The following is a 19,986-nucleotide window of genomic DNA, read 5'->3' as shown; positions in this document are numbered from 1 at the left end:
TCATTTTTTATGAAAAAGTTAACAAAGAACCAATTCAAAAGCTTAAAACTGTCATTGTTTTCTTAGTTTCTGAAGCTGCATTAATAACATGTTCCAACTTTAGAAAAACTCACAAAGGCTGTGGACAAAAAGGTTGGAGTGGTCAAGAGCATCGAGTCTTTATCTTAGAGACAGAAGAGCGTCTTTAGGTTAGTTTTTGTCTGTTTTCTTCCGGTTCTGTTCACTCAGATGTAGTGCTGTAATCGTCCTCTGACTGGAAAGTCTATTAATATTTAGTCCATGTCTACAACAGAGGGAGCTTTCAGAAATCCAAGTCTGATGTTGGGTTGAAACTATGGGAAGACATAGACTTCTTTAAAAAAAAAAGGCCAAAACTTTATATTTATTTCAACTTGTTAGAATAACAGCCCTTTGTAAAAGTCTGAATTGTAATTTTAAAAATTGTCATTAGTACAGTTTATTATGTTTGCCACCAGTAACATAATTTGTCGCCGTGTCATTTGTACTGGATCGTTGGGGTCCGGTGGGGGCAATCAGATGAAGAATTCGTTAGTCACAGGCGATCACTCAACTAGAACAGGGCCCACATTTTTTTAAACTGCTGCGACATAAAGGGGTAGAGGAAGATACGATCTAAAACACTCAACACTGAAGCAAAGCAAGAATGACGAGTTCCGATGAAACGCAGCAGCTTGGAGGTTTGCCTGTTTCATTTCAAACCAGCTGCGTGGAAAAGCTTTGGGTTCCCGCTGATCTCCACAAGGATCATAATTCACACACCCTCTGGTATGTAATAAACACAGTAAAACAGTTCATCAGATGTTTAATAAACACAAACCGTGTATGAACGGCACACTCGCTCTCAGCTAGCCGAGAAGTCAGGTGTGAGCGTTTGACGTTTACTTATGTAGTGTTTGCACACTGGGAGGTGTTATTCAGCACCTGTGTTGCCTTTTACATCAGATTTTACATCAACTTTAGGCCAAATTATTCAAAACTGCTCTTACTTTTTGTACTATTTATTTAAGAAAAGAAAGATCCCTTTCAGTTTTGGAGTTTATCAAACTTTGTGTTCAGCACGTTGCTTGTAGGACACTGTTTAAGGTGCAAATTGGATGAATAAGACAGAACAATATGACTTTTGTATGTTTTTAAATTTATAGTGAAGTTATCCGCTTTCTATTCCTGCCCTGCTGTGCATCACCTGCTACCTTAGAGACCTCCACACCTGAAAAGGTGGATTATGTTTCTGCCTGGGAGGGTTAGTTTCTGTTTAAAATAAGTGGGGGGAAAAAAACAGTTTGGCATTTGTTTTTTATTACTTGTTATACCAAACCCATATTGAACTATGACTCTAAAACCAAGATACGTACTGAAACTTGATTTATGTGTACAGCTACATACTTAAATTGATGCTCCAAAACAAAATTTTGAATGATGTCCATAAACTGTTATTGTTAACATTTGTGTAACAAACATAAGAAGTTGCTGTTTTACTACCCTTAAAATGAAATTGTACAATAAGAGTAAGTCAAGTCAAACCTTTGTCCCCCCCCTTCAGGGTCTCAGAACCCAGCATGACAAGTGAATGTGAGCAAGTGTGAGGAGATAAAACCCTTTCAGCTTGTCGCTACGAGGGGTTTCGATCCCCTGATCTAATCCTGAGTCGTGTCAAGACTCAACATTAAACCGAGTCATCATTGAGACTGTCACATCTGCGGCCCTGGTCAGGAAACTACCAAAATAGCAGGCAAATTATTCTAAAAGTATATGATGACTGTGACACCGGGTGCAATTCTTCAGCAGGAGTCATTTTAAGGCCAGCAGCTGAGGAGCGAGAGGGGGAGTCAGCAGCTGGTGGTTCTGAGATGATTTACTTTGCAGTGACGTGGACTCGTACATCAGAAGTAAGTGTCTGTGACAGGACTAAATCTCACCAAATGTGAAAACTGGATTTTAAGAATGTACCGCTGCTTTTCTTGTGACTCTACAGAAAACAAAAATCAAGCTTCGGTCCTGCTTACATAACTACAAGCTGCTTAGATGGAACTTAAAGCAGGATCTACGTTTTGGCTCCACTGAGAGGTTTTGTTTGTTTTTCTGTGTTCACTTTTGGATTTCTTGCTTATTCTGTCACTGAGACTGAAAAACAGGTTGTTGTTGTTGTTGTTATTATTGATTTGTACTTTACAGGTGTAGTGTACTTATACAGCACCAAACAAGCACATTTGTAATGGGCTAATATTGTGGCATGTAAGAGTGTGTGTGTACCTATTTTTGTCTCCTTTTTGGACCTTTTTTGGTATAACCAACTACCGTAGTCTTTCTGGGGATCAAATCCCCATCCTAGAACAATAAAATGCCATTTCTGGGTTCGGGGTTAGGTTTAGGTTAAGAATAGGCATGGATGGGTAATGGTTGGGTTTAGGGTTATAGTCTGCTGCAGAAATGAATGGAAGACAAAACAATGTCCTAATTATTCCGACACAATGTCGTGTTTTTAACACATCAGCTGCTGAACAGTGTTCTGGTGCTTTTAACGAGGTTTTAGAGTGGTTTTAATACTGAGGAGATTACCTCTAATTTCTGTCTTAAATTTCAAAGGATTCTCGATGTTATTGCTCTGTTTAAAGTTGTCCAACCCAAACCAAAGTCTGAACCTTGGACGAATGACATCCCTGGTTCTGCCAGACGAGAACGCAGGGAAAGCTGAACGAAAGTGGAAAAAAGATCAACTAGAAGTGTCTTTTATTATGTTAAGAGTCTGTTCCGGTATCAGGACATTGTTAAAGCTGAAAAAGCCTATTTCTTTTCTAGTGTTATTGTGAATAATTCCCACAATCCTCTGGTTCTTTTTGCCACCATCAGCTCTGTTCTGAATACCCCTCCATCTACATGTCCTGAGAACTCCTCTGGAACAGCAGTTTTTTTACTAAAAAGACTCAAAAACCTCCGATCACTGATCTCCCAGCCTTCAGGTGAACCATCAGCCACCGTCACATGTTCGTCTGTCTTTCAGTAGTTTGAGCCTGTGCGCTTTAATCAGCTGGAGAAAATAGTCAAGAACATGAAGACATCCTCCTGCCCAAATGATTTGTACACCAACTTAGTTTTTAATGTGTATTTTTAAACGTGTTGGCTTTGATGTTTTGGAGATTTTTACCAGCGGTCTCAGTTCAGGTTTTGTTCCAGCCTGTTTTGGTTGTGCAGCCGTTGCTGAAGAAACCTAACCTTGACTCATTTGTCCATTCAAATTTTAGGCCCATTTCAAAACTTCCTCTTTTATCAAAAATGTAAGACAGACAGTTTTTATTCTGCTGCAGTCCTTTTTAACACACAACTTTCTTGAGATGTTTCAGTTGGATTTTAAAGCCCTTCACAGCACTGAGTCTGCACTTTTAATAGTTTTTAATGATCTTTTATTAAAATTTTACAAGCATCTACTGTAAAAAGTATAAAGTAATATACTGTAATATAATATATTATTCCTAGACCAAGTGTCCCCGCTGTCTCCCTTCAAGCCTCAATTTTTGAGATCCTTTATAGCAGGGCTCTCCAATCCTGGTCCTGGAGGGCCACCATCCTGCATGTTTTCCTTGTTTCTCTGCTCCAACACACCTGATTCAGTGGTTAAATGACCTCCTCATGTTCTGCAGAAGCCTGTTAATCACCCATTGATTCAAATCAGGTGTGTTGGAGCAGAGAAACAAGTAAAACATGCAGGATAGTGGCCCTCGAGGACCAGGGTTGCCTTCCCCTGCTGTATGTCAGTGGTTTGGTTTGTATATGAAGAACAAATCCTCTATGTTTACTTTTTTCAGTGAGAAACTTTTATTTTTGTAACTATCTGCTTAACAGCATTTACTGAGCTGCTAAAAGCTCCAGTGGCACTATCTCTCATTAGCAGCAGGGGAGGATTTCATGACGCTAAACTAAAGTTTTCCTCACAGCTAAAGTAGCCACACAAAGCAGGAAAAAAACGGTCCTCACTGACTATCATTTTACCTCAGATTGCAACGTTCCAATCAGATCAGCTAACGTTCCCGAAAGAAAAGGTTTTGTTTTGTTTTATTGTTTATAATGTAGACCACACATTCGCTGCTCACTGCTGAGTTACTGAAGGGGCGTTAAACACATCTGCTGCCTGGCAGGTTTATAAACTTTGCTCCGGTTTTGATTTCTGTGTATTGCTTATTAATTGTTACTCAGGTTTTATGAAAGTGTTTTGTAATTTTACAACAACATTTGTTTGTGATGGTTTTGTTTGGCAGTAAATAATTAGTCTGAACAACTGAGAGACTCATTCCTTTGTTTTGTTGTATTGAATTGTTGAATCCCAGAGTGATGAATCAAACTCATATTGAACCGCATTGCATCTTGACTAAAAGCTGATCGTATAGGTTTTTTTGCCATCCACGTATCTTTAATGAATCAACTTGTTGTCTGTAAACCAGAGACGCACAACCCTATTTTAAGCTCCTATAAGTAGACGGCTAGATGTGGGTAAAATCATATGCTGTGTGTGTGAGAGTGTGCATAAATGTAAGCAGATGGTGCTGAGTAGCCTCTTTTGCTTCAGCTCCTGTGTGCTGTCTGTTGGAGTTTTAAAGGAGAAAAGAGTAAAAGTCTCCAAGTACAGACAACACACTCAAACATACACACACAGACGATTCTGGTAAAAAACCTTCTGCAGAGTTTCTGAGGCAGGATTTTTCTTCTCTACGTGCTTTCAGTTTGTCCTAGCAGTGTTTATTGCTGACTTTTTGACCTTTGGAGTGTGGATCTTTTTTTTTTTTTTTTTTGCAAAGTGAAAGCATTCTGACAGGACGTCAGTATAAGGCACGCCTTCAAGGAGCTGTTTGAGGGTTAAAACCTGTTTCCTGGGTTCAGACAGAAAAACCCACATGTTCCAGTTCTGTAGGGATTTTGTTGTTGGTATTATTTTTTTCTTTGCTCCTTTTCCCCGTTGCTGAGGTGAACTCCGACCAGTTTCCTCAACTGTTCTCTAATAGCATTTCCTTCACAGAAACACTTAGACTCACAAAAGAAGACTTTTCCAGTTTTTCTCAAAAAAAATGCTAGTTTAGGTGTTCCTATCCCTGCCTCCGAGTACTTTGTCTTTTCTTTTCGTCGTCCGTGTCTCACTCTGTCTCTCTGTGTCTCTCAATGTCCAGCTTCGGCTCCCAAGCTGCGGCTGATGCGAGGTCAGTCTCTGTTGGAAGGAGGCAAGCTGTACTTGAAGTGCGAGGCGTCGGGGAACCCCAGCCCTACTTTCCGCTGGTACAAAGATGGACACGAGCTTCAGAAAGGCAGAGACCTCAAAATAAAAACCAACAAGTGAGTCTTTTATTCTACCGTTTACTTTTTAAGGTAGCAGTAAACTCATTTTCTTAGGGCTTCACCTTTCAGCAGATCTGCTGCTGTTGGTGGAAAATGGAACTGAACTCCTTTTTTTTTTCTTCGTTTTTTAGATAAGTTGAATAAAGTTTCAAGTTAAAGCTGCATCACTTCATGTGCAGAGGAGTATACAGAAGAGCGGTTTTTAAGTTCTGCTCTTGAAGATAAAAATGGTCTTTAATGCCTCAGAAACTACAGCTAAATGTCATAAATACCAGAATACAAACTGGGAACTCTTCTTAATTCTTAACTGATGCAAAAATCATGTGCATGTAATTTTCTTTTTTAAAGGAGCTTTAAGTTAAAAAAGAATGTCTTTTGTGGCAAAGTATTGTCAAACCTGCTGCGTTTAATTTTAAACAATCCATATTTTGGATCTTTTAAAGGCTGTCTTGTTGGTTTTTTCTTCTTTGAACTTCTAGTTATTACAGCCTTAATAACTTTGCCGATAACGAGCAGCGTTTGTATATAAGAATTAGTCCTACTGCTCAACCGAGCTGGAGATGAAAGTCAAACAATCTGGGTTTTTTTTTGTAACAGCTTCATATATACTTTGTGCCACTCTCCTCTTCCTGTCGCTTTCTTTCTTCTTCTTTCGTCTCTGAAGAAAAAACTCAAAGGTGCAGATCAGCCGCGTCCGTGTGGAAGACTCCGGGAACTACACGTGTGTGGCTGAGAACTCCTTAGGACAAGAAAACGCCACAAGCATAATCAGTGTGCAGATCTGTAAGCAGCAACACCTTTTTTTTTCTCTTATTTAAAAAAAAACCCAAACCATCTATGTTAGAGAAAACTGTATCACTCGCACTGAATCTCAAAGCACTGATTGGATCGATCCAGATTGATGAGCTTAAACCCGTATTACCCTTTAAATTTATATATTTACACACCTATTGGAATGTCCTCTACGGCAGAGATTCACACTTAATATCACCCACCACCATGAAAAGCAGGCAGTCACGTTATTGTCTGTCTCTGTGTGTTTGTTTGTTTGACTGTTAGCCAAATTTGTCATGAACCACTGGACGGATATAATAAAACTTTTAGGAAGTAATCATTGGTTGTACAACTTCAACTGATTACCTTTAGACTAGCTAGCTCAATTCACTGCTAATCATCCTTAGCAAACACAAAAATGACCCTAACTCAGTCAGTCGAACAGATAATGAGGTCAGATTTGGGGTGGTAGTAGCTGAGATCACACGAGAGCTTTGGTAAAAGCTCTGGCACTCAAGGTGGCGGGTGATGTGCATTCCTTCAAGAAATGCTAGTTTCATAGGTTAAAAGGTTTCATTTTTATTTCTGAAAGGTGGTGTACCACAAAACCTAATCCTGCCCCTCCGTCTTTGTCACAGTGACCACCACAACTCCACCTCCAGGCGTGAGTCACGTGCGGCGCTGCAATGATTCGGAGAAGGCCTACTGCGTCAACGGAGGAGACTGTTACTTTATACACGGTATCAACCAGCTGTCCTGCAAGTAAGTTAGTCTTTTCACTCATCCTCTCACCCCCTCACCTGCTCCCTGCATCTCTCCGCCTGCTGTCCGAGCTTCTGTCTTTCTGTTTCCTCATCCGATCTTGGTGTTGTTGGTTCGTGCACCACCTTGTGCTCTGTTTCCGGTTCATACCCTCCACCCCAGATACGTGCCTGCAACCCTCCTAATCATGCCACCATGTCTGAGGGCTTGTTTTCACTTCGGAGCAGCTCTCAGAGAAGCGTAGAGCAGGTGGCGGCAACGGAGCTTCACCTCCACCTAACCTCCGTTCACGAGTCCTCGTGTCCTGCTGTAGTGATGTGAGCGACATGAAAGCTTGAGTGACGACTGCTGCGGGAAGAAGGAAATGAAAATGTGCGGTAAACAGTAAACAGTTTAGCTTTAAAGTGCATATCCCTTTTAGTTTTTACTTTAATACACAGTAAAATCACGAGTTCGGACAATTGTAAATGAGACATGAAGTGATCGCTTATAATTAGTAGTCTAGGATGTTGGAAGAAGGACCCAAATGCAGGTTTACATGCAGGTGGCAGGCAGAGCAAACTAACTGTACTGAACAAAATCAGCAGCAACAGCATCTTGACATGACATGATCGTGATGATGCCAGAAGAAAAGATGACGCTCCTGATGCAGAGCAAAGCAAAGCAGGGAGTGTTTCTTCTGAGGAAAAAGAAGAAGTGTCACAGTGCAGATGGTGGCATTCAGGGGCACCTGATTGTGTCAAAAATTGCAGACGTAGAGTCAGGAGGAGACAAATCTATTAGCAAATAGCGATTCGGACGATGCTGCAGATAAACTGTTGACAGTTTTATCTTGTTATGGTGCTTCGGAAGCAGCTCAGAAATTGGGAGATCCAAGTTGGGGCCTTATATCACAGCGTTTCCCCTACCATTGTCCAGGGGGGGCGCTCCCCCCCGCCAACGGGTCTGCCCACCTCCCCAGGACTTTCACGGCGTGTAGTCATTATAATTTAAATGACGCCAGATCGCGTCGGGAGCTATCTCTGCGGTTGCTCCTCCATATTATGAAGCGCCAAACTTGGGGGAAAAAAAAACCGGATCAAAATATGTTTCATAGTCAGGGTCTCCAACGCAGAGTCGCGTGGTTACGCCCTCACGCAGGTGAACAAACGCTCCCCCGGCAGCAGACTGCAAAAAAACAGTATATCACAAAAACCTGCAAAGCGAGCAAGAATATCTATGTTTTTTAAACGTACTGAAAGTGGTTCTGATGGCAGCACTTTCTCTGCTGCGAGGAGCAGCAGGAGGAGCTCTCCCACTCCTGGTGCTCCTGAAGGTCCAAGAACACAAAGGAGCCCAAGAGCTTCATGCCTATGGAGGACCAACACTGACAGAATTAAATATAAAAGCAGAAATATATAAAAGGCTCAATAAATAAATAAAAGGCCTAATTAATACACTTAAAATGCAGCAATTAAATTAAAAAAGGAGAACGTTACCCCATGTTTTATAATTTAATTGACATTATTTATTTTTTCAGTTTAATTCCAACAAATTATATTTTTAAGCACATAATTTAAATTGTACTGTTTATAAAAGTATATTTCTTTGTTTTTCTTTTTCCTTATAGATGCATTTTTGTCTCTTTAATTTATTTATTCCTTTTTCCCCACAGTTGTTTTTATTTTCATGTGTGGTTTTTACATTTTTCTGTCTCCTCTTTTTTACTTTAACCCCACCCCAAAAGTCCAGTTTCCTAGGGGAAACGCTTAATCGGGATTTGTTACTTATTTTTATTTTTGCCAGTCTTGGCTAAATGCATACACCTATTCGACATCTAGAACTAGATTTAGACCTCTTCAAACATTTTACTTTTGGGACAAATTTTGCCCAATTTGAAGACTTTTTGTTTTGAAAGACTTCTTTTAAGTGTAAATAATCCCACTGGGAGCTCTAAGCAGCATACAGGGACTTAAATTACAATTATTATACTCTTTTAAATATTCTTCATTTTACTCTCGAATTGATTTTGTTCTTTCTTAATGTGACTTACAATCAGAAAAAGAGGGGGCAGTAGTTTTATAAAAATCTAAAAAAGGCGATTTCTATCTCCTCTTCATGGCTGAACCCTGTCTCACTAGGTAGGTAGCTAGGTAGGTACATTTATTTATATAGCAAGCTAACTTTAGGATGAAGAGCTGCACAGTTAGCTCAGCTAACAGAGACTTCACATCTGCACTTTAGTCCTTTACCTAATTTATAATTTTGACAAAGGTCAGTGGGACAAACAGGTTAATTTACCTTATGATGGGAAATTAAGGGTGCTAATGTAGAAGCACTGAAGCACCCTCATTAAAGTTTGCCTGTTTTTCTGTTGTTTCTGTCACAAGAACCCATGCAGCTTTTAAACACCCAGACAAAAAATACATCAAACCATGCAGCTTGATCTTGAGTAGCGTGCTGTGACTTTTGATAGCAGCACATTATTCAACGTGGACAGAATTCCCCCCAAAAAACAACAAAACATTTCAATATACACAATGAGATTTTGACAATTAAGTAGGTAAACCCATTTTTTTAAACTTCAACAGTTTAAACATCAAGACATTAACATTTCATCAGCCTATATTATTACAAATGTAAGCCCTGAATTACTATTGTTGATCTAAGTTGGAATTTCAGGCTGTATCTGTATTGGCACACTTCAAAAGTTCTTCAGAAATGTTTTTTACTGTGTCCTCCGTCACAGTGTTCTCTTTCCATTTATAACCACAATGTTAAACTTTACTTAATAAAAACAAACTTATCTGTTAGTTTTCATGTGTATTAACACATTTGCATTCAAAGCTGACTGTGGTGTACAGGCTGAGTTTGTAGGGACTCAGGGGTAATCTTTAATAGTAAAGTTCTTTCGGCTGCTCCCTTCTTCAGGGGTTGCCACAGCGAGCAAACTCGCACCAATGATCTGTAATTGTTTTACACCGCATGCCCTTCCTGCCACAACCTGGGCTCAAACCTGCAACCTCAGGATTACAAGACTGGGGCACTGACCGCCAAGCCACCACCGCCTTTAATAATAAAACCACATAAAACGAAGGAACTTCTAGGCTGGCAAGCTGCATGAATGAAGACAGAAACTGACAAAGAACCGAGGAAAACCAGGAGAATATGGATTGGGAAGGATGATTACTGAGAGAAGACAGGTGTGCTGATTACAAATGAAAGACAGGCGACTGGTGTTTCATTTGTAAAGGCCTAATTTTTGAGGTGTTGGTTGAAACTTGTAAATGATGTTGATCTCGTGTTATATTGCAAGATTTGTTCACACTTAAAGTATGTGTCGAGGAGGACTTCAGCTGCTTCCACACCTTATCTCAGTACCTGTTAAACTGAATGAGTTCTAGCCATTTTTGTGTTGGCTAAAGAAGATAAACTGTAGCGGCCATCTTAAATCAGGTTGACTCCAAAAGTTAATCAGTTGCAGATGTACATTCAATGATTATGTTCTGAAAGTTTCATTAAAATACATTCAGAAGTATTCCACTATGTGTTGCGCTCAAAGTATGTGTTGAGAATGATGCTCAGCTACTACCACAACAAAATTTTGTTGAATATCTGCAATTTATTAACATTTACAGTCCACCCAATCCCACAGCTAATCAACCTTAGCCAACAGAAAAAATGGCTATGAGTTAGTCAGATTTACATACAGCAAATCTGTTTTAACACCGAGGCTGGAGCTGCTTCACTTGCTCCAATGACAAGGTGCCTGTGGTGTGATTAAACTGGGACCGGGTGTGAGGGCGAGAGCAGATGGTAAAACTGACCAAAGAGCAAAACAAAAAGTATAAATACAACATGATGAGCAAGGAAACTAAAACACAAAACCTGCAGACTATGACGACGTTCTTCACAGTTTTAGTCTGAAAACGCAGGGTGACAAGGATTTAATTCTCATCAGATCACCTGTCAGGCTTGCATGTACGTTCGGTTACAATAACAAGCAGGTAACATGACGGATCGGCCTTTAGTTTCAAACTAGAACCTGTTTCTGAGCGTTGTGTGCCGCCGCCATGAGAAGTTAAACAGGACATCGTGTATCAGGTGTCTCTGCTGACGGTCACTCTCTTGGCGTCAAACCACGAAACACTTTGCGGGCCGAGGGCACCGTGCAGCAGAGAGGACGGAGCAAGTACGACGAGTCACGGTTCTTTCCATTTAACTGTTTATGGCGCTGCATCGTGCAGGCCTGGTCGGTCTCCTCACGCTGACTATTGAAGGCCCGAGAACTTCGCACAAACTTCCAAACAGGCGCTTGGTGTCTGCAGCGTCTTCCTACGTGCAGCATGTGTCACCGTGTCTCTGTGCTGTCCTCGGAGCTGATCTGCGGGACAAACAGTCACATTTACAACTTGGACCTGACACAAGGACGCAATAATGCAGAGACTTTTCCTGCTCTGACGCAGACCAGGAGCGCCCGGACCGTGCAGTCTTCTTAGTGTGAATTTGAAATACACTGTAAACATGAAATGCATCACTTTCCGTGAGTAGGAGGACATTTTTTTTATTTATTTATTTTTTTCCCAGGAAACAGCCATCAGACTGGTAGGTGTTTAGAGCTGCAAGTGCAAAAGTGTTTATTAACCGAGTACAAGATGAGTCACTGCTGAGTTCGTTCAACTTTTCACAGAAAAAGGAAGATGTTTGTCTACATTAACATGGTACCAATCTTATTTCTTAGCAAATAATACAGTAAAATATAAAAAGCTATTTATTATATCATTTTTATTAATTACATTTAACTAATCATTAAATACTGTCAGTAATATATTTTTTTTCTTTCTATGTTTTAGGAAAAAAATAGTTTTGTAAGTTTAGGAATGAATGAATTATTCAGTAGACAAAATGTAACAACAAGCTTAAAAACACTTGTTTGCACAAAGACGTATTTAAAAAGGGACATTAATTTCAAATGATAGCTTTAACAAGTGCAATAAAACAAAATAATGACAACGGGTGTTTATTCTATTTTACTTTTTTTCCCGAATCACTCATTATTGCCTGCCGCCAGAAGGTGAAAAGCAGTTGACAGTGGTTTTTCCCTGTGTGTGATTTCTGTTGTGTTAACAAAATATCTCATGAACCAGCAGAAAGGTTTCAGGGACATTTTCAAAAGTTGGTCATCGGATGTACATCTTCAACTGATTAGCATTTGGAGTCAACCTGATTCAAGATGGCCGTCGCTTCTATCCATCCCGAGCAAACGCGACAGTTATAACTTTATAAGTTTTACAGATTCTGAGCTGAAATTTGGTGTGGTAGTAGCTGAGAGTGAGCTCCAGCTCGTACTCTGAGCCCTAACAGATTACCTGAGAGCTTTGCTTCAAAACTTTGGCCGTAACAACATGAAAATGTTCACTGAGTCTGTCTGTTCGCAAAATATCTCATAAACCACTGGACACACTTTAACGAAACGCTTAGAAGGTAATCGTTGGATGAACATCTACAACTGATTACTTTTTGAAGTCAACCCAATTCAACATGGCCTCTGCAACCCATTGACCTTAGCCAAGGCAAAAATGGCTATAGCTCAGCCAATGTTTTACAGAGATGGGGCTGAAACTTGGTGTGGGAGTAGCTGAGAGACATTCCCAGCACATACTCTGAGGACTAACAGGTGGAGCAAGATCCTGAGAAGTGCTCCACCGTAACTGTCATTTTCTTTTAACGTAAAATGATTTTAGTTTAATACTCTGGTGTGATAGGTGGTGGACAATCTGCTAGGCATTAAAGTTAGTGAATTAATTTCCTAGTGGTTGTAAATGGTGCCAGATCAATCAGTATCTTTAAACTCTGTTTGTTTAACACAGTTCTTCCGTAGCCATACTCTGACTGAAGATGATGCAACATACAGTAGGTCCCCTTCACACTCGATGATGACCCTGCTACAAAAAAAACAAACAAAAGTAAAGACAAGAACTTGGATGGTCTTTGCAGGATGTTGGTGAAGTCTTCAGGAGTGAATGCAGAGGACCCCTCATTACATGGGATAGGTCCATGGTGGATTTGAGCATTCACAAGCCTTCCATAGCGTGGTCGTGGTGAATTATTACTGAGGTGGCAGCGTATCAGTAGGCCTGGTCGGAGCATGGAAGAGAGTGGCGTGATCTTCTTGGTAACAGCTGCATCCTGATGCGGCATGAGAGAGTTGTGCCTGAGTGGGTGTGTAGAGCTTGATGAAGACACCAAAGAGGATCTTTGGAGACAAATATAGCAGGAAAAACTTTGACGAGCACTAAGAGCGTATCAGCATCATGATCGTCTTCATACCGAAGGTTTTCAAGATTTGAAGCAATCCAGCCACCTTCTAATAGACTGTGTGGGTCGTATCTAGTGTGAGGCAGAAAGCGTCTTTCATTTAAACCTATTTTAGACATAAAGATAGCCGTCTTTTTACTTCTTAGGTTAGAAACACAGAGAAAAATGTTATTTTATGAGACTTATATGGGCAATTTGGGTCTTTCTGAAATAGTTTTAGAATCAAAGCTATATTTTGTCCCTGCTTGGCAAAAATTTTGTGTTCGTTTTTCATCTTTTTTTTTTTCTTGCAAAAATCCTTTCTATTGGTCACCATTCAAATTCCTCTGTGGTTTTATGGTTAGCTGACCAAGGAGAAGTGTCAATGAAAGCTTGTTATTTAACGGAAAAGAAAGATTTTAATTTTTTTCTATTTCCTGTAAAGTTGCGGGGTTTTTTTTTTGTTTTTTTTGGGTATTTTTTTTTTTCGGTGATACAAGGTTTCTGCCCGACAGCGATGATTTTCAACCACGGTTTTCCTGCAATTTTAGGTCTTTAAGTCCTTTCTTTCATGTAGTAAGATGTTTTTCTTCTCCAAACTGAAGATTTTAATCTTTAAATTCCAACCTGGATCATTTAGTAGACGCGTAACAAAGGCTTCTCCTGACAGAGGAGATAACAGATGGAGCGGATAGTCGTGCATGATCAAAAGCTTTGTTGTAATGCTTCCTGTACAGAAGACCGTACCTGAAAAGAAATCCATCCTTAGATCCTCAGGAGTATCATTCCTGCAATCTTTACTCCTTTTTGAATTCTCTCTTCCTCTATTAGTGTTTCCATCCCCCGTGACCCCCTCCTCCCGCCCTCTCCTCCACTCACTCCATGCCTCCCTCTCTACCTCCCATCTGATTTACCTTCCGGTCACAGCTGAAGGATAAATCAGAATTTATTCTCATGCTGCTGACAAGCAGAAAACTTAGTTTGAAAAGGTTCACGTAGACATTACGAGCTGCAGTTTATGGAACGTGTACAGAGACTCCACATGCAACATGCTACGTTTAAAGAAGCTACCGACGTGGAGTTTCAGCAGAGTTACTGCAGCTCCTCAGAGTTTTGTCATCCTTTGTTGGCCTGTCTGCAGAGCCGGTGGATAACAGGATGTAAATAAGACTGCTGTCTGTAGACTGTCAGTGCTGCTTGTTCACTTCAGAGATATGTAGACCCCTAACTCTCCTTCCCCCGTTCTGTCTCTCAAGAAATCTGCTCAACAGCTGCAAATCAGCCCTCTGCACGGCACTGGCAGGAGGCAGCAATTTATACCTCTGAAACTTGCAGCCTCCTCCTCCCTGAAGGGGAAACAAATGCTGCACTGCAACATGAAGTCTGTAGGTTAAAGTGGAGGACAGAACATGCAGAGAGGCATCGCGCCGAAAACGGGGGAAGAAGGTGGAGAGGGGCTCATATAGAGCTGCTGGCTCATATGAAACCAGATTTTCTTGTAATCTTCCAAAGTGGTCTATAGCGAACTTTCTGAAAAACTTCCTGAAGTTTTTTCTTTGAAGTTCTTCCACTCATTTTCTGTCCGGTTCTTGTACCTGACCATGACAGCGTGCTGTTCGGTGTGAAATTAAATAAGGAACGTGGACAAGTGGAGGACAAAAAATAAGAAGCATCAGGTCTAAAATCTGAGATGAGCAGTATCTGAAAGTCACGTTTTAAAGAACTGTCTGTTAAAGATTTGACACAGGAGCTGAGAGAGTCCTCGTCCTTCAGTTGACCAGCTACTGTATGTCCAGTTTTTTGGGAATCAACTAGTTGGAACCAAAAAAAAAATATTTTATCTGTCGAACTGTATTATCCTTCTTGTTCACATTTTTTTTCAAATTCATCTACAAAAATGGGACTATTCTTAAAACTATACTGAGTCGATCTTTTACGTTAGCCAGTAATATGGCTGCCACATGTCTGTGGTGTGGAAGTATAAATGGAGCGCAGTGGAGTAGCTACAATACTTACAGTGTTTGCAGCAGCAGTGATAGAACTGCATTCAATACCACCAGTTTAATCAGACATTTAAAATCCAAACACTCGACTGACTACACCGACTCCAACCCAGACAACTCTCAGAGCTAACACGGCTAAACAACACACTTTAGAGAAAACTCTAACAAGAAGAGACAAGTCACCATGGGACATAGATATAACAGAAAGGATTTTAAATGGATGACCGAATTTGCATTTTAAACCTGAAAGTCATGTTTTTAATAAACGGGACAAAATCCAGTAATGACCTGAGAGATGTGTCATCCTTGGTTAAAATTTTCTGCTAACTCGGCTCTTTGATTATCATCTTGTTGGTTCCAAAATGCCATTACATTTGTCGAACTGTGTTACTTTAGGTATTTGTCAGAGATTTATCTATAAAAACGCGATCAGACTGTTTCTTTGTGACAGGCTGCTGGTAGCAAAGTGTCTGAAGATCCAATTTAAAATAGGTTGTTTGCTAAGTTGCCTGTTTTGTATTGACATAACACTGGCTCATCCCTTACGTTTAGCAGGTTTTTTATGGCTGAGAGAGTCATAGGTCAACGTTAAGTGAAAAAACATACAAGCATTTCTCTGAAAATGTTCTTTTACTAAATTTAAAATAGGTGAAAAAGTAACAAAGGTCCAAAGAAAAACTTTGAGACCGCCATGCAAGATCTCGTAAGACGTCTTCATGTGTTAGCGTTGCATCGGGGATGACTCTCATTACGTATTACTTACATACTCACATTATGTACTAGTTCAATATTTGGAACTCATACTGGCTTAAAACATGGAGGGAAGCAACCTGTTGCATGAGTGGGTCAGATGAGCTGATCTGTGGTCAGATTTATCTTGCAGATAAATGCACCTCAAGAAGTTAATATAATTTCTAACACTTTGCAACGCTAATGTCCTGTAGTTGCCATGATGAATCAGGGTATCAGGGGTCCAGCTGCTTACTGCACTTGTGCACGCGCTTAATTCAGGCTTGAGTTGATTGAACTCATTGTAGGCAGCTGTTCTCAGTGTAACTCAGAGTTTACGGATAAACTCAGCTAGTTGAACCTCCTTTCTGGTATACCCCTTTGAGCCTAAACAGGTCATATATCACTCAGACAGGAGGCTGGGAGGCCAGAAGCAGCCAAAATACAGTCTCTCTTTCATCGGGTATGTCGTTAGGAAGTGTGAAGAAGGCTTAAATTGTTAAAGATACTCTGTCATCTGCTGAGTGATATGGACCCAAAAAATGCAGAGTCACCAAGCTGGAAGCAGGTAAATTAAACTGACAAAAGAACTTTAATAACAAAAAGTGCCGCAGGGCCACAAACCTAAAACTCAGGCGTAAGATCCACAAGTAACAGAACCTGAAGCATGAAACAAAGTACAATAATCCAGAAAACAGGGAAAGTTTCTTAAATACAAACACAGATCGTCGACGTAAAGATGCTTAGGTGTTAACTGAAGACACAGCAAGACTAATTTCATTTTATTTTGTTTATTTATTTATTTCACTCATCCAGTTGTGACCATAAGTGACCATTAATCCATAGATCCAAAATTCAAACAAAACTCAGAATTACCTACAGTAAAAGTAGAAAAGTTACATGTAGCCATGCTGACATGAACGTTTATTCACAAATGAAAACACACAATACAGTACAAAAAACGTATGTAAATTATTTGGCAACAATGTATTTTTAGCTTTGTGAGGAACAACTAAAATTTTTAAGTTTTAAATCTTGAAATTGCAATATTTTTTCATTTTTTAAAAAGACTAGAAGTAGGTTCTCCAGCATTCACTTGATGTAAAATTCCTATAGCTTTAAACAAACCAACATTAACAGAGGAAATATTACAATAAAATAAAACAAATCAGGGTCCGACGAACAGAATCACAGAATTAGAACTGAAAAAAAAAAAAACCTCAACATTTTTTTATTACGACACTCAGATTTGTTAAACAACACTCACATTCTGCGGCGTTCTGCGTTTTGCTGTGGATTCTGTTTTATTTTTCCAAATCAGCAATTACTTCCACATTTTTCATATTGTGGATATCATGGAAACCTGAATAAACCTGGAAGAATAACCGAGTCTGAACAAGGCGACCATCTTAATTTGACGCACCCAATTTGCTGTGATGTGAGCGCACATTTCCTGTGCTCTCCACTGGATACGTGGAAATGATATGATATAAATGCGTGAATCTGATGAAAAGTGATACTGTTAAAACAAAAAGTTACGAGCACATCCAGTTTAGGTTAGGGAATCCTCTCTTGTGCAGTGACTTACGCGGATTTTCGACTGAAACGTGCCTTAAATCGAGTAAATGGTGTTCACTAAAGCAAATCCAGGTGTGTCAAACTGTGCATACGAATGAATCCAGGCACATTTCTTTTGTACAGCCTAAATAACGAATGAAGTGAACCGACAGCACGCCTACGTCCTTTACACCCACTGACACTCAGGTTTGGTGGAACTTATTTTTTAACCACGCTCCGATGTACAGAGGTAGCTCCTAACAAATTAAATCTAATATTAATTGTTTAATGGATGTCTCAGAAACTACACGTTGCACATCATCAACTTGATATGGATCTGATGGCGTTGCACCATTGTTTCCTCTTTTAAAGCTTGTTGTAGTCTGCAGGAATATGGCTTACAATGGGGTGGATTCAAAATAACAAAAATTACACCATTTCACTTAGTTTTCATCTATTTCTTGTGCTGAGAATTATGCAAGTAAATTTAAAACAGGAACATTTTTACTTAAGATTAGAATCTCTAGAAGCCTCTATATTTAAGATATCAAATTATTAAATAAAAATGTATTCCTGAATAAAAATTGTGGTTAAATTGGGTGATTGAAACGCCAACATTTATTTCAATCGGCACCTAAACGCGGGACACTGACTGCCTTAAGATGACGGCAGGAAATTTTATTTATTTTTAATGTGATAATTCAGTCCCATTCCAAGTATAAAGGCTGTTCCAGTGTTTCATTTGGGGTAATATTGAGAACAGAATCAGTGAAACGTTTCTCCTTCTTACTGACAGTTTAATCGGAGCTGTTGCCATGGTGATCTCGCTGCACTCAAACAGATCCTCCTTCGTGACACTGAAAGCTGACTTTCACCTCAACACAGCCAGTGAAGCAGGAAATCTCTTTTCATAGTTTACCCCTCAGGTGTGTCCAGTAATTGTTTTCACATCATTAACGGTTTCCCAGCACCCTCCGAGGGTCGAACAGCAGAGCAGAACGTGTAGAAAACGTGCGGACACCATTGTTCCCACCTCTGCTCTGTTATTGATCCAGCTGAAGTTTTGCGTGGAAAAGGGTACAGGCTGCTTTCTTTTTGTGCATGTGGCCCCAGATGTTTGGCATTAGGAAGTAATTCGGCTTTGATATCAGTTGGCTTGAATAAAAAGACTGGTAGAAACTCAGATTTTCTTTCAGGAAGCCTGCCAACAAGCAGGTTTACCTGAGCTGTACTTCTTGCTGTCTTGTTGCCATGGTGATAGACTCCGAGTTCCACTTACCTCTCTGTCTGGAACGTAAAACTTAGAGTTTCTCTAAACTCTGGATTAACTCAGAGTTCTCACATAACCTACTTTCTTGAATACCCCTCAGCACATCTCAACCTTCCACACAATAAACAACAAGCTAATAGATGGATGGAGTCCCAGCTATAGCTGGAAAATGCCAAATTTACCCCCGGATCAATACATTTCCTGTAATCTAATTTCCTGATGCCATCAGTTCAGGCTAGCATTGATGCTAAACAAAGTATTCCTGCGCTTGTGTGTTTCTGTGGAACTAGATGAGTCTTTACTTATTAAATATGACCAAATGAGCCAAGGGGCAAACAAAAGCTGCTATATTTTATTTTGTTTTATTTTGTTTGGCTCTCTTTGCTCGTTTTCCAAGAATAATCCGCGCAGCTGGGAGAAAAGCGGGAAAGCGAGCAGAGGCAGATGAAACAGAATGAAAAGAGAAGGAGAAGGAAGAGGCAACGAGCGAGTGAAAAGGGCTGCTTCTCTCACCTCGTTCTCTCTCTCTGCTCTATTTATATCTCTCTGGGAAATTGCTGAGTGGGCTCTACTGAGGGTTTTTGCTGTAATTGATTCAAAATGCAAGTTCTCTCCTTTATTGGTGAGAAAGAGGAGGAAAGGATACCCAGTTAGTGTGTGCAGGAGGGTAAGAGGAAGGTCCCTGCATTTTAATCTGGTTAAATTTGTTGACCAGGCAGTACATCACAGGAATAAATACAGCATGGTTATGACTACAGGGGTTGGAGAAAACTGCTGAGGAGCTTCAGTCATCCCGTAATGACTGGAATATTCCCACACCAGGAATAGCATAAGACTGTGGTCAATTGTTGTGATTCATCTGGAGTGTAATGTGCGCTGCAGTTGGATCAGATTCTCTCTAAAGCGGGCCTATCTTTCATTTGACTGCAGTAAAAGCTGCTCCGCTATCAATTGCAGCCATAAAAAACCATCAAATCAATTATGCAGGACAGGGTAAAAGCCCTGACACACGTTATAACACACAACTCAAGACACCTCGGATATGAAAACACTCATTTCATTTTCTCAAAGGTACACTTTGAACAAAGAATTTGGGCTGTCAGATTGAAAGAGTGAAGATTAATTGAAAAAGTGTGAAAAAAATCCTTAAACTTATTATTAAAAAATATTTTATTGTGTGTGCGTGTGTGTGGGGTGGTGGTCTATGTTCTGTTGCTTGTGTTGCAGTGAGGAGACTGCTTGTTAGATCCAGTGTTGTGAGTTTGATAGCTGATG

The 19,986-nt window shown here is 40.0% G+C and overlaps 1 protein-coding gene across 2 annotated transcripts in view; it reads left to right on the top strand.

Annotated features, from left to right (window-relative positions):
* The first annotated feature begins 4,771 nt into the window (after window positions 1-4,771).
* nrg2b (neuregulin 2b) overlaps window positions 4,772-19,986 on the top strand; it is a 48,541-nt gene continuing 33,326 nt past the window's right edge. For both annotated transcript variants that reach the window (XM_037977607.1, XM_017419792.3), the window contains exons 1-3: window positions 4,772-5,337; window positions 6,005-6,123; window positions 6,753-6,876. In XM_037977607.1, the coding sequence (XP_037833535.1) occupies window positions 5,198-5,337; window positions 6,005-6,123; window positions 6,753-6,876 (383 nt within the window). In that variant the 5' untranslated portion in view covers window positions 4,772-5,197. The remainder of the gene's footprint in view (window positions 5,338-6,004; window positions 6,124-6,752; window positions 6,877-19,986) is intronic.

Source organism: Kryptolebias marmoratus, linkage group LG9 (genome assembly GCF_001649575.2).
Source record: "Kryptolebias marmoratus isolate JLee-2015 linkage group LG9, ASM164957v2, whole genome shotgun sequence".
NCBI lineage: Eukaryota > Metazoa > Chordata > Actinopteri > Cyprinodontiformes > Rivulidae > Kryptolebias > Kryptolebias marmoratus.
Note: the sequence above shows the minus strand (reverse complement) of the source record. Positions and strands in the feature narration are given on the sequence as shown.